The sequence below is a fragment of the Quercus robur genome, chromosome 7 (genome assembly GCF_932294415.1).
Source record: "Quercus robur chromosome 7, dhQueRobu3.1, whole genome shotgun sequence".
Classification (NCBI taxonomy): Eukaryota; Viridiplantae; Streptophyta; class Magnoliopsida; order Fagales; family Fagaceae; genus Quercus; species Quercus robur.
This window is the reverse complement of record NC_065540.1, coordinates 32986153-32999693: the sequence shown is the minus strand read 5'-3', so window position 1 is coordinate 32999693 and position 13541 is coordinate 32986153. Positions and strand designations below refer to the sequence as shown.

Sequence of the window (13541 nt, the reverse complement as noted above, 5' to 3'; positions counted from 1 at the left end):
GAAATTTTCCACACCAAGAGAACAAATACATTGAATACTCCATCCTCCTTGTCTTCTTGTCAAACTTGAAAGTCATAAATTGAGCAACTTGAACTTCTTGTCCCTTGATCTTCATGCAATTGACAGTATTCACCAAATAAGAGTCAATAATCAAATCAAATCTTTCCATCCCAATAAAATCAATAAAATTTGTTTCGGTGTGTCCCACCAAAATAATAGGAGCTTGAACGTTGCAATCATCTAATTTGACTTCATTGAGATCCTTGAAACTTTCCTCTTCAATTTCATCATCAATTGTCTCTGCCATCTCGACTTCAAGATATTTCTCTATAATAGGGTTTTCATCAATCTTGTTAGAGATATTTGTTTGATGCCAAGAACGGAACCTGGCTCTGATACCATGTTGAATATTAGCATAGAGATGTGTTATATCATGTTGTGTATGCTAGAGTGGATGCGGAAGAGGAAGTATAGAAGAGGAACACTGAGAACACGAGGATTACGTGGTTCAGCCTTGACGGCCTACATCCACGGAGGAATCCCTTAAGGGTTACATCTTTATTGTATGAGAGTGTAGTACAATAACTTCCTGTGTTACAATGAACCCTAACATGAGTATATATAGGCGACTAAACTCTAGACTACTAGTACAAGCAGGAATGGGCTTGGGCCTATTACATTGGGCTAATATGTCTAATATATATCTCTAACAAATCTCTTCCACAATCTTGATTTCAAGTTCATTAATATCCTTAGAAATATCTATATTTTCTTCTTTGACTTCTACATATTCTTCAAGGAAAATAATTTTTTCAACATGCAATTCCTCCCTTATTGGTGGAATATATGACTCTTCAAAATAATTCAAGTATGAACTTCTTGGCCAATAATAATCTTGTATTGTATATGACAAGATTTCTTCACAATCCAAAAGACAAAATTTGATAGCTAGCATCTTTTTCATCCTTGGCCATGAACGAATTTTGTTTTTACCTTGTTGGATTCTATCAGATTGTACTCGTTCCCACCAACATAATGCATACTTACTAAGTTTATACAAAGCAAGTCCAACTTTTTTGTCATAACAAATATTCTCATATTCAAATAAATCCTCTAGATCAGGTAACCAATCAAGAAAATATTCTTTAAAAAAAATAACTATTAAAACTTGCAATTATCTTATAAGGCTTATATGAAATTTGCTTACCAATAGGTTGCGCGTGAGTTACGTCTCCACTATAGTTATCACTATTATTTCTATTCATCAACAGCACTATCCTAGCATAGATATTTGTGAGTGCTTGTTGTACGTCACGTAAAACTTGCTAAGTTATTCGTCATTGTGGTGGTGGTAGTTATCGGAAGCCTGAAAAAAGCACACATGATGCTCTCTTTGATGGGCAAAAACTAAAATGTTAGTTTCTGGGTAATAAACCTCGAATCCACGAGAGGTTTCTTGAATCCACAAGGAAAAAGGGTCTAGAATCCACTAGAAAATAAAAAGACAAAAGAATAAATTTTATAGATTGAATAATTGTTAAAAAATGCGTATAGGCTTAGGGGCTTCGTAAAACTTGACAAACAAGAAAATATTTTCTAAAATAACCCCTGATTAATACCTAACTATAATATGAACCAAATTTTATCTAAAAAACATTAAAAACACCAAAAAACAAGGAGATAAATGTCCTAAACCTAAAATAACGAAAATTACATAAAAATACCAAATATAAAAAATTACAAAAATTAATTTGAAATTCTGTCCTACATCAACATATGTAAACATTCAACAACAAGGTACTGCCATGCAGTCAATAAACATAGTAAGTAAACCATTGTCATTACCAGTAAAAAAAATCAGGCATGCTCTTCATTTGACCCTGGAGAAATATAACCAACTATTCCCATGAATTAAAAAAAAAAAAAAATCCATTATAATACAAATCAAAATCAATGTCCTTATCAATTGAATATCAAAACACTTTTATTCAATTGAAAAAGAAAGACAGAATTACAAATGTTAAAATACTCTATGCATTTAATGAAAGTAAGTGATTAATATAATTGCTAGGCACAAATTTATCAGTTTAAACTTAAGTTAAAATGGTGTTTTAACATATCATATAAAGCCCTTATAAAGAGTCTCCTTAAAATTAAATTCTCAAAATCTCACAGCCACACTAAGGGTCTTGTAATCTAATAACATTAATATTTTGTGTTTTCAATTGAAATATTTAGGGTTAAATCCACTTATCCACGTCCTCACATAAGGAAAAAAAAAAATCCCAAGAATTTCTCTTTTTAACCGCTTAGGGTGTGTTTGGATACCGCTTATTTTATTGAAACTGAAAAATTATTGTTGATAGTATTGTAGATAAAAGTAAAAGTTAGTTGAAATAGTACAGTGAGACTCATGAATAGTGTCAAAAAGTACGCCCATGAATAATAGTAAAAATAAACTGAATAGTGAAACAATTTTAATTTTTAATACTAGCCCAAATGCACACTTAAACCCAAGATTCCAGCCCAAATTAAATTCTCACAAAGTGACGTCCAAGATTTTAACTTTCAATCTGCTCAAATCCCAATATTTTAACCAATTAATGCAATAAAGTAAACTAAGCTAATTTAAGGTCCCCCTCCCTTTTTATTTTCTAGCTAGGTTTTATTATGATCTTTGTGATAATGAGTTAAAAGAGAAACAAAATAGTTAAATAGGTGCTTGTTGAAAGTGTTGTCATTTTTTATACTTTCAACTTATATTTTCGAATCTCACTTTGTGAAAAAATACTTTTATTTTTATGTTAACCTAGAAAAAAAAAAAAAAAAAATCCTTAAACCTTGATTTGAGATCAAGGACAAAATTAGTGGGAAATTAGTGTGGCTTTACATCTTTCTTAACCACAATTGAGAGTGTCTTTATAAAAGAAATAGTTAGAATTGTGATTAAATAATTAAATTTATTATTTTCTAATAGTTTAGACTTTTAACATGATTAGTGATTTCTCATGGTATAAAAGTAGGTAGTCATAAGTTTGAATTTTTTCTTCATTCTTTCTCTGATTTAAAATGTTAAATTAAATGATTAATTCAATGTTTTCTAATAATTTAAATTTTGTAACAGTTGATAATTTATCATTGTACAAGAGCAGGAGGTCATAGATTCAATCCATTGTCTCCACCTTACCTCATACATGTTGGGCCCACTTAATAAAAGTCGCATAGCCGACCCACACTTGAAGTGATAGTGTTTAAATTCATTGTTTTTTAATATAGTTTGAATTTTGTAATTTCTTATTCAAATTTAAAAATCTTGTATTGGAACCCATTTGTTAAGAGTGAGTTTGAAATTACAGTGAGATGGAGTATAAGAATTATAATTAAATTCACAATTTCCTATTAACTTAAACTTTGAGTAAAATAGATAATTTATTAAAAAAATAAAGGCCAAGACTACAAAGTTGCCTACCTATGGTGACTAGCTACTTTGACACGTGAGCCAGAAGGGAAAGAGTGAAGATATTCAACTCTTCTTCTGACTTTGGTTTCTAGATTGACTATAATATATGAAGTTAATAAAAAGACCAACTGACTCAGCAGGGTAGATAAATGGCGTAAAAAAAATGCATCTCTTCTCATAAGTCACATGTATATAAGCACTCACATGTCCATCTCACAATTTGAAAGCTCCATAGAGTCCTGAAGAGAGAGTTTCTGTGAGGAAAAGGAGTGAATTACTAAGCCATGGGGAGGCCTCCTTGCTGTGATAAAGTTGGCATCAAGAAGGGTCCATGGACTCCAGAGGAGGACATCATCCTAGTCTCCTACATCCAAGAACATGGTCCAGGAAATTGGAGATCAGTGCCTACCAACACTGGTAAGTGCATATATATATAGATCCAGCTATTCTTCATTTTTTTTTTTTTTGGTTCAAGATGGTCTTGAAGACTTCTATCAATACAATTCCATAAGGGGTTCTGTGAATTATGAAATTTCCTATGTCTTGTTTGTTAATCTGTGTGTAAATTTTGGAAATTTCATTTGTACTAAAGGATAGATCACCTTTTGTTTACAAAAGGGTTATTAAGGTGCAGCAAAAGTTGCAGACTTAGATGGACTAACTACCTCAGACCAGGAATCAAACGAGGGAACTTCACTCCTCATGAAGAAGGGATGATAATCCATTTGCAAGCTTTATTGGGTAACAAGTAATCTTCAAACATTACCATTTTTCAAGCTTCTGTCATTTTTTCCCCCATGTTATCATATAAATAAACCAAGTAATAAATTAAAATAAAATAGAAAAAAGAATGGAAAATAGTCCAGCCACAGATGAATTTGTCATGTCCTTTTCAATTTTGTTGGGAAATAAATATGGTTTTTTACCTTTCTTTTTTTTGCTGGAATTTGTAAGTTATATATCTGAGTTTACAAATTTAATTGGACCAGATGGGCAGCCATAGCTTCTTACCTCCCACAACGAACTGATAATGATATAAAGAACTACTGGAACACCCATCTGAAGAAGAAGCTAAAGAAATTTCAATCTGCTTTGGATCCCCACATGGCATCAGACTCAGCGAGTACCACTCAGTTTGTATCAAAAGGCTTTAATAATGAGAGAAGAAGCAGCTTAGATATGAGCAGCCCTGCCCCATCCTTGGGGGTAAACCAATCCTCCTCTACATATGCCTCAAGCACCGAAAACATATCGCGACTGCTAGAAGGTTGGATGAGATCTTCCCCAAAGAATAACAACGACACTATTCACATCAATGAACCCCATGAAGATAACAAGGTTAATGACAAAAGCAGCAATTTTGGCAATTCAGCATCAGTGACTACTAGTACTACTCTTCAGTGCTACCAACCCAAAGCTGAGCAAGAAGGTGGTGGTGGAGGTGGTGGTGGCGGCGGCGGTGGCGGTGGTGGTGATATAGTCTCTCATGAAGATTTTGATTCAATATTATCTTTCGAGAACATGAACAATGCCGCTTCAGCGTGGGACAAGTCAACCTGTGATTCTATGCCTGCAGAGGCTAACAAAACCTCTCAAACTGATGCAAATGATGACAAGGTAATTCATGTCATGACAGAGAGGAATAGGCAAAGATCTGAGAACTCTCCGCCCTTATCAATTCTTGAGAAGTGGCTTTTCGATGAAAGTGCTGCTGGTCAAGTAGAGGAGATGATGGAATTGTCTCCAATGTTCTAACAACATCATGATCTCTTTTTTAATTTAGAATCAAATTATATGATTTGAAAACCAAGTGTTTCATCCTTTTTCTAGGGTTTATTTACCTTTGTTGGGGTTCTGAGAAGCTGGAACCTCTTTGCAAAATGCATGTAACTTTTTCTGAATGAATTATCTCAAGTAACATTAGTCTTGCTCCTTAATTAGTTTGTATTACTCTGTAGTAATCAGCTACTAATTTATCATTGAATCTAGTTAAGAAGTTCTTTAATTCAGAATTAATGGAGAAAATGAAATGAATGCACCGCACGTTTATTGATGCGACTTTTTTTTTGAGAAAGTTTATTGATGCGACTTAAACATAATAACTTTTCTAATATTTCTTTTTCATGTATTTGGGGGTAGGTAAGTGCATATAATTTTCGAGTCCTACTACGAACTTAAATTAGAAAAAAAAAAAAATCTAGGATTATCGCCATTCGCCAATTTTACTCAGAAGCCACTGGACCTCTTTACACTTTTGAAAACAAAATTGTGAGTTCTACTTTTGACATAATGGTATTCAATACGTACGTATCTATTTTGTTTGGTTTAAAGTTTTAAAGAACGCTAAAAAAAACGTAAATATAACTATACAAAGATAGATTACAAAGCTAAATTTTGATATTGAAAGATCATTTGTATATATTAGCTAATTTTTTATCCTATTCTAATTTTTTTCAATATTTATGTTATCTTAGAATAATTTCATAAGATAGTATCAAACTTAACAAATGCAGGATATAAATGTCTATATATTTCTTCAATTTTCGATTGCAGTTAATATAATAAATACATATATTTATTTTTTAAACTTTTATAATTTAAAATATCTTAAATTTCTTTTTATTTAAGTAATACATACATACATACATAAACACACACACATATATATATATGAAATTAAGAGCCAAGTTATAAAAAAAAATATCTTAAGAAATCAAAGGAACATATAGAGAATACAAATAAAAACAAGAAAATATTGAAAAAACATTAGAAAAGAATGATTTCAATATATATATATATATATATATATATTTAACAACGACTTCGATATATAGTTGTGCTGTCTGTCATACTAATACAAATTGGTACAATAAAAAACTAAAGCAAACAAAAGAATATCAAATTTTAGTATAATAGAGTATTTTTTAAGCATAATATAGTAGGATTTTTAATATTTGAAAATAAAAGCTTGTTCTTTAGGAACTTCAATTTCGTACAATGAGTAGGAGTTAAATTTTTTTAATAAAAAATATGTGTCAGTGTGTATGTGTATGAGTATGTGTGTGCTTTTGTATACATGTGCACATGCATGTATTATACGATATAATGCATGTATTCTATTAACTATAATATTTCCAAATGAATATTTTGTAAAATAAGGACTCAAAGTTTTCCTTATATATATGGATAATGTTAATAATTTGAAGCAAGGATAAGAGAGAGGCGAATGGTAAGGGGAAAGGAATAATTATAGCCATAGTATCAAAGTAAAATAGGATGCCGTCACGAAAGTCTTGCATCCAATGAAGCAAATAAAGGTCTTCCTTTTGGGAAAATTATGAGAGGGAAACATGTGATCTTCTTCACCTTTCGGTGTGATAAGCTTCTTATATGGCTACCATGCAAATTTATATATTTATATTTCACAATTTTCACAGGATACAGGAAATAATTTGAGTCCTCACTCCTCTCACTTTGCTGTTGCATGTTGCATGGCCCCTTTACAGATACCACACCACAAATCATAACGTGCCACCTTTCCATCTTTTACCTTAACAAAACTGTCATGATAATAATGATGAATGATGATGATACGAAATCTATGAACTAAAAATGTATGGAGCTTTGTCTTTTTGTGTAAAATGAATGCAGCACCTTCTCCAACATGCGTGATGTTACATTCTGTGATAAGAAATGGACAACAAACGATTAGGTGCGCCATTTATGAACTCCCTAGACAAAATAAATTGTGAAAAGGAGTTTATAATGGCGTTAAACAAATAATCAACGTTTCATTAATTTTGGACATTTTCGTTAAAAATACCAAAAAAATTGGAAAATGATAGTTTAGACCTTAGACGTTTTTATTGAAAATAATAGAAAAAAAAAAAAAAAATTCAAGCTAAGCTACCATCTTAGTATTTATAATTATGGGTGTGCACTAGGGATGACAATGGGGCGGGGCGGGGTCGAAGGATGGGGTCTTCGTCCCCGCCCCGCATGGTTTTATCTTGCCCCATCCCTGCCCCGCCCCGCATGACGGGGAATGCTTTCTCACCCCATCCCCGCCCCATGGGGCCCCACGAAGCCCCGCCTCACCCCGTAAAACTCTACTTTTTGTTAATTTTCCTTACAACTAGTACAATTTTTTTAATGAAACCTATTTCATTAATAAAAATATACTTGAAATTACAACTAAATTTATCCCATCAAATCAAATCAATTTTTAGAAAAAATTGAATAATATATCCAAGTGTTTATCAAGACAATCATTAAAAAAAAAATTTTAAAAAAAAATCTCATAGTATAACACAACAAAATAAAGGCATAGAATCACATTGAATAGAATAAAATATGCTAATATTAATATGTTTGTTTAAATAGTAGGGTTTCAGGTATGAAAATTTTACAATTATAACCTTTAGTAAAGCGGGGCGGGGCGGGGCGGGGACAGGGAGGGGCGGGGCGGGGTGGGTCTAAAAAGCCTAAAGCCATCCCCGCCCCGCCCCGTGGTGCGGAGCTAAAATCTTGCCCCATCCCCGCCCCACCGCCTTTGCGGGGTGGGGAAAACCCGCACGGGGCGAAGCGGGGAGGGGCGGGTTAAGCGGGGCGGGGGAAAATTGCCATCCCTAGTGTGCACAGTTCGGTTTTATCAGTTTCTTTCTAAATTTGTAACTGTATTGATAAGTATAAGTTTTCTCATAATTGGAACCAATGCACACTACCAAGAGTTGGTTTTCCGGTCTATAGTAGTACAGTTTTATGCGATCAATTAATTGGTTTGAAAAATTAAAATAATATATACTTTTTAAAAAAATTTTGGGCTTTCAAGCCCAATATCCATATATCAACCTGTTCAAAACTTCAAGTAAATAAAAACTTCTATTTATTTTTTATCAAAACTTCAAGTAAATAAAAACTTCTATTTATTTAGCAAGCTGTCTAAATTTTTTTAAGAACAATTCACAATGTCACAACCTGTAAAAACAATAGCAATCATTACTCAATCTCAAGATCATTTTTTTTTTTTTCATAGCAGTAACATAGTGAATTATGAACATCCCAAATAATTTGTAAAAGAGTTGATATAATAAAGTACTAATAAGAGTTTTCTAAGCAAAAGAGTTGATAATATATATATCCCAAATTCAATAATAAAATAAAACAAAAGTTGGAGTAAGACTAGGATAGAGACTCTTTGAGAGAGAGAATATTAGGAACTGATCGGCGAGGGGTGAGAGAGAGACTTACCGGCGGTTTGCCTCGAACTGGGTGGCTGAGTGGGTTGGTTGGCGCGACGGCGGCACTTGGTGAGAACTTGAGAACTGAGACAAGAGGCATCAGGAGAGAGAGAGAGAGAGAGAGAGAGAGAGAGAGAGAGAGAGAGAGAGAGAGAGAGAGAGAGAGAGAGAGATAAGTGAGAGAAGAGAAAAGAAAGAATTTATGCTAACAGAATACCTAGCAAAACGACAACATTTTGATTTTTTTTTTTTTCATTACTAAGTGAAACAACATGTTTTGATATATTTTTTAAAACCCACAGTAAAACAATGCCGTTATATATATATATATATATATATATTAGAATATTGGTCGGTTTAGAAACGTTTCGGTTTTAGACCTTCACCTCCGTGGCCTACGCCACACCGGCTTCAAATTGGATTTCCATCTCCACTTATTGGCCTTGGCTCCATCAGTCGGCCACAACAACGGTTGGCGCCAGTCGTTACCTTCGACTTTGGTACTGTTTTGCCCACCCCTATTTATAATGGATGTCTCTGTTGTAAAATGTAGGCTTTCACTAATTTGTAGTGCTTGAAGAATAATAATAATTATTATTATTGATTATCTTGTAACTAATACTTTGCACGAGTCTTTTCTTTCTTTCTTTTTAATAAAATTTTATTAAATTATCATAGTATTTTAAGTATGTCTTTTGATTCCAAAAATAAGTTTTCTACTAAAAAAAGTGATAAGTAAATAAGAAAGCATTTCTTTTTAGTTTTTCAAAAAAAAAAAAAGTATTAATAGACTCAGATAATTTTAAGATACTAATTTGGAGTATAACATTACTTAAAATAGACTACATTAAATAGGAAAAAAGCTATAGTGTCTATTACTTTGCTGAGGAAGACCCAGCCTATGGGGATGCTGGAGAGGTCACGATGGTCATCGGAGCAATATCTACCCAACAAGGAAGGAGCAATATATACTAAAGAAACAAATGCAAGTTTGAACCAAATTAATTTGGAATATGCCTGAACCTACTCCTGATTTACTGGTGCTAAGAAATGATAAGGAGAATGTCATGGAAAATATCTTTAATTCTGTTGGACCGTGTGCCTACCGATCCACCCAACGACCAATTGGTGAAGGATGAGGGGCACAGATCTTTTATAGCATTCGATTGCAGACCAAGCCCATTGGTATTGGAGCGAATTGTGAAATCCCTCACAATCCCTCCCTCACAATGCAGCTCTAATGACTCGAACCTATGACCGGGCTCTAATACCACTTGTTGGACCGTGTGCCTTACCGATCCATCCAATGACCAATTGGTGAAGGATGAGGGGCACAAATCTTTTATAGCATTCGATTGCAGAACAAGCTCATTGGTATTGGAGTGAATTGTGAAATCCCTCACAGATTCTACTCAAGATATTAGGGAGTCTGATTTATCTTATGATAGAAAGATAGGAGAAGTTACCATTCCTATTCCTAGAGCCAACGATGGCCCAAGCTCTTCAAAGTCAACTAATGAGCCCATATGGAGAAGCCCTTTTTAAAAGAGATGATGAATATAAGACCAAACTTTGTGAGAGAAAAGCCTGTTAAATGAGTTTGGGTGGACAGGCCCTTGAACCTTAATGATGAATACGTGGCTCGCGTAACACTGGGAAAACAAAATTAAATTTCTACTCTGTTAGAGACCCCTGCAACAAAATGAAAACTCCAAGTTTTAAAAGGTGACTTGAAGTACTCTTTTACAATGGTGGAGGCTAATACCTAGCCCCACTAAGAACTATGAGTTGGTTATGTTGGAACGTGCGTGGGTTTGGGAACCAACGCACAGTTCATGAGCTTGCTTGATGGTGCGGGCACAAAATTCCTCCATCGTGTTTTTAGAAAAGACATGGGAAGACGAAGATAGGCTAAAAAAACTTTTCGATGATATACAGTTTGATGAGAATTGGGTTGTTCAGAGAGTCACCAGAGCGGGGGGACTTGCTCTACTTTGGTAAAATTCTTTGGATATTGATGTGGACTCGTCTTCACTTAACCATATTGATGTCATCATTAATAAAGAAAGGATGACTTTTGAAGGTTTATCGATATCTATGGGTTACCTGAGTCTAGCAGAAAATTTGAGACTTAAGATTTATTACATAGTCTGAATTAGAAATTTAATCTCCCTCGGGTGTGTGCATGAGATTTCAATGAAATCTTAAGAGCCCATGAGAAGTTGGGGGGGTGTACCCAGAATGGAGTTTGAGATTAAAGCTTTCCATGAGATTATAGATGAATGTGGCTTATGGACTTAGGGTGTGTGGGCCGTAAATTTACTTGGAAAGGGAAGCAGTCTAGAGGTATTGTTTTGGAAAGTTTGGATTGTGCTCTTACCACCAATTCATGGATTGCCATGAATTTAGCCACATGTGTGCAGCACATCCGTGTCAATTTCTCGAACCAAAACCCTATCGTCATTAAACTTGAAGGCATTGTGACCAGTTTAAATAAACCCTTTTGTTTTGAACAAATGTGGATGAAGGAACAAGGTTGTGGAGACATAATTAAAGCAGCTTGGGGCAACCCCCCCCCCCCCCCAGTATCTCTTCACCTTTAGTCCATGCAAAAATAAAACTGTATTTGGAAAAATTAATTGAGTGGAGTTGACGTTCTTTTGGGTGATAATGTTTAAAAAGTAGTGCTTGATTGTCTTAACAATTGTCATATGCATTTTGAGTTTAATCATACTTATGTTACTCCAGTACCAAAAGTGAAGAGCCCAGAAGAAAGAATATCTGAATTTAGACCAATACGTTTGTGTAATGTCATATACAAATTGGTCTCAAAAGTTTTGGCAAATAGGATGAAAAAGTTGCTATCTCTTGTTGTTTTTGAAAACCAAAGTGCTTTCCAAGCAGGACAAGTAGTCACTAATAATATTCTCATGACTTTTGAAAATCTACACCATATGAAAAATCACCAATATGGCAAACCAGGTTTCATGGCTCTTAAACTCAACATGAGTAAGGAATATGATTAAGTTGAATGGTCTTTTCTAGAGTGTTTACTGAGTAGAATGGGCTTTCATAGTAGGTCGGTGCTTTGATTATGGAATGCATTACTACTGTCTCTTACTCTATTTTGATCAATGGCGAACCTACAGGCACTGTACACCCTACTAAAGGCATCAAACTGGGGGACTCTATCTCTCTCTCTCTCCCCTCTGCATTGAGGGTTTACATGTGTTGCTAACCCAAGTTGCTACTTCGGGGTACATTAGAGGGATCTCCATCTGCAGAAATGGCCTTAAGCTAACACCTTTTTTTTTGTTGTTGCAAATGATAGTATTTTGTTTTGTAGAGCTTCTATCTAGTAATGCCAATATATCCAAAGTCTGCTCACAATATATGAAAAAGCTTCTAGGATAAAACAACTCTATTTTTTTAGTAAAGCTACACCTATTGAGGTCCAAGATTCCATTAAAGATTTGTTGGGAGTACATGAGATCAAGCAATATGACAAGTATTTCGGCCTTCCCTCTTTTGTGGGCCAAAAAAAAAAAAAAAAAAAAAAAAAAAAAACTATTTTGATTTATATTAAGGAAAGGATATAGTCGAAGCTCCAAGGATGGAAAGGAAAGCTTGTATCTCAAGCTGGTAGGGAGGTTCTCTTGATAGCCATGGTTCAAGCTATACTAACATACTCAAAGAGTTGTTTCAAACTTCCTATAATACTCTACCATGTGATAGAGGCAATGATCCAAAAATTTTGGTAGGGCAAAGGGATAATAGAGAAAATATCCATTGGGCCAAGTGGAGCAAAATGTCTACTACTTAAAAAAACATTAAATAAGAAAAAAGTTACAATGTCTACTACTTCGTTGAGGAAGACCCAGTCTACTACGCTGTTTTTTTTGTAAAGCCACACCTATTAAGGTCCAAGATTCCATTAAAGATTTGTTGGGGGGTATCTAAGATCAAGCAATATGAGAAGTATTTGGGTCTTCCCTCTTTTGTGGGCTAGAACAAAAAAACTAGCTTGATTTATATTAAGGAGAGGATATGGTCAAAGCTCCAAGGATGTAAAGAAAAGCTTTTTTCTCAATCTGGTAGGGAGGTTATCTTGAAAGTAGTGGTGCAACTTATACCAATGTACTCAATGAGCTGTTTCAAACTTCATATAACATTTTGCCATAAGATAGGGGAAATGATTCGAAAATTCTAGTAGGGCCAAAGGCTTAATAGAAATAGAAGAAAGATCCATTCAGTCAAGTGGAACAAAATGTGTAGACCAAAATAAGAAGGAGGGATGGGTTTTTGAGAGCTTCGAAAATTCAATGACATTTTGCTAGCTAAACAAGTTTGGAGATTTATGACAAATCAAGATTCTTTATTCTTTAAAATTTTCAAATCAAAGTTTTTTCCTCATGGCACCATTTTTTATGCCAAGAAAAATAAGGGCTCCTTTGCATGGTAGAGCATCTTGAAGGGACGTGATATTGTTAAGAAAGGCATGAAATGGAGGATAGGGAATGACTCTTTTGTTAGGATCTACCAAGATAACTAGTTGCCTGGGCCATGACATGGGAAAGTTCTATCCCCTCTAAAGGACTACTACTCTAATGCTTTGGTTTCAAGCTTGATTGACCATGATCTATATTGTTGGAGGACTTTAGAAATTGATAGGCTCTTCTTACCTCTTGAAGCTAACGTAATCAAGGCCATTCCATTAAGTTTTTTCAATAGGGAAGATTTCTTTTTCTGGATGAGAAACCATGATAGGATGTAGTTAGTAAAATTTGGATATTAGTTTCTTTTGGTGAAGATGATCGGGATTCTCCAAGCACGTCTATCAG

General features: G+C 34.2%; 1 protein-coding gene across 1 annotated transcript; it reads left to right on the top strand.

Moving 5' to 3' along the window:
* Positions 1-3618: 3618 nt before the first annotated feature.
* LOC126693141 (transcription factor MYB60) lies at positions 3619-5397 on the top strand. The gene is made up of 3 exons (XM_050389015.1): positions 3619-3877; positions 4079-4208; positions 4450-5397. Exons 1-3 carry the CDS (start codon positions 3745-3747, stop codon positions 5213-5215), a joined length of 1029 nt encoding a protein of 342 aa, XP_050244972.1. The 5' UTR covers positions 3619-3744; the 3' UTR covers positions 5216-5397.
* Positions 5398-13541: the final 8144 nt, after the last annotated feature.

Coding starts and splice junctions, on each gene's coding strand:
- LOC126693141 (XM_050389015.1), top strand. CDS start 3,745: ATGGGGAGGCCTCCTTGCTGTGATAAAGTTGGCATCAAGAAGGGTCCA. Junction 3,878..4,078: donor ATCAGTGCCTACCAACACTG/GTAAGTGCATAT, acceptor TGTTTACAAAAG/GGTTATTAAGGTGCAGCAAA. Junction 4,209..4,449: donor CAAGCTTTATTGGGTAACAA/GTAATCTTCAAA, acceptor TAATTGGACCAG/ATGGGCAGCCATAGCTTCTT.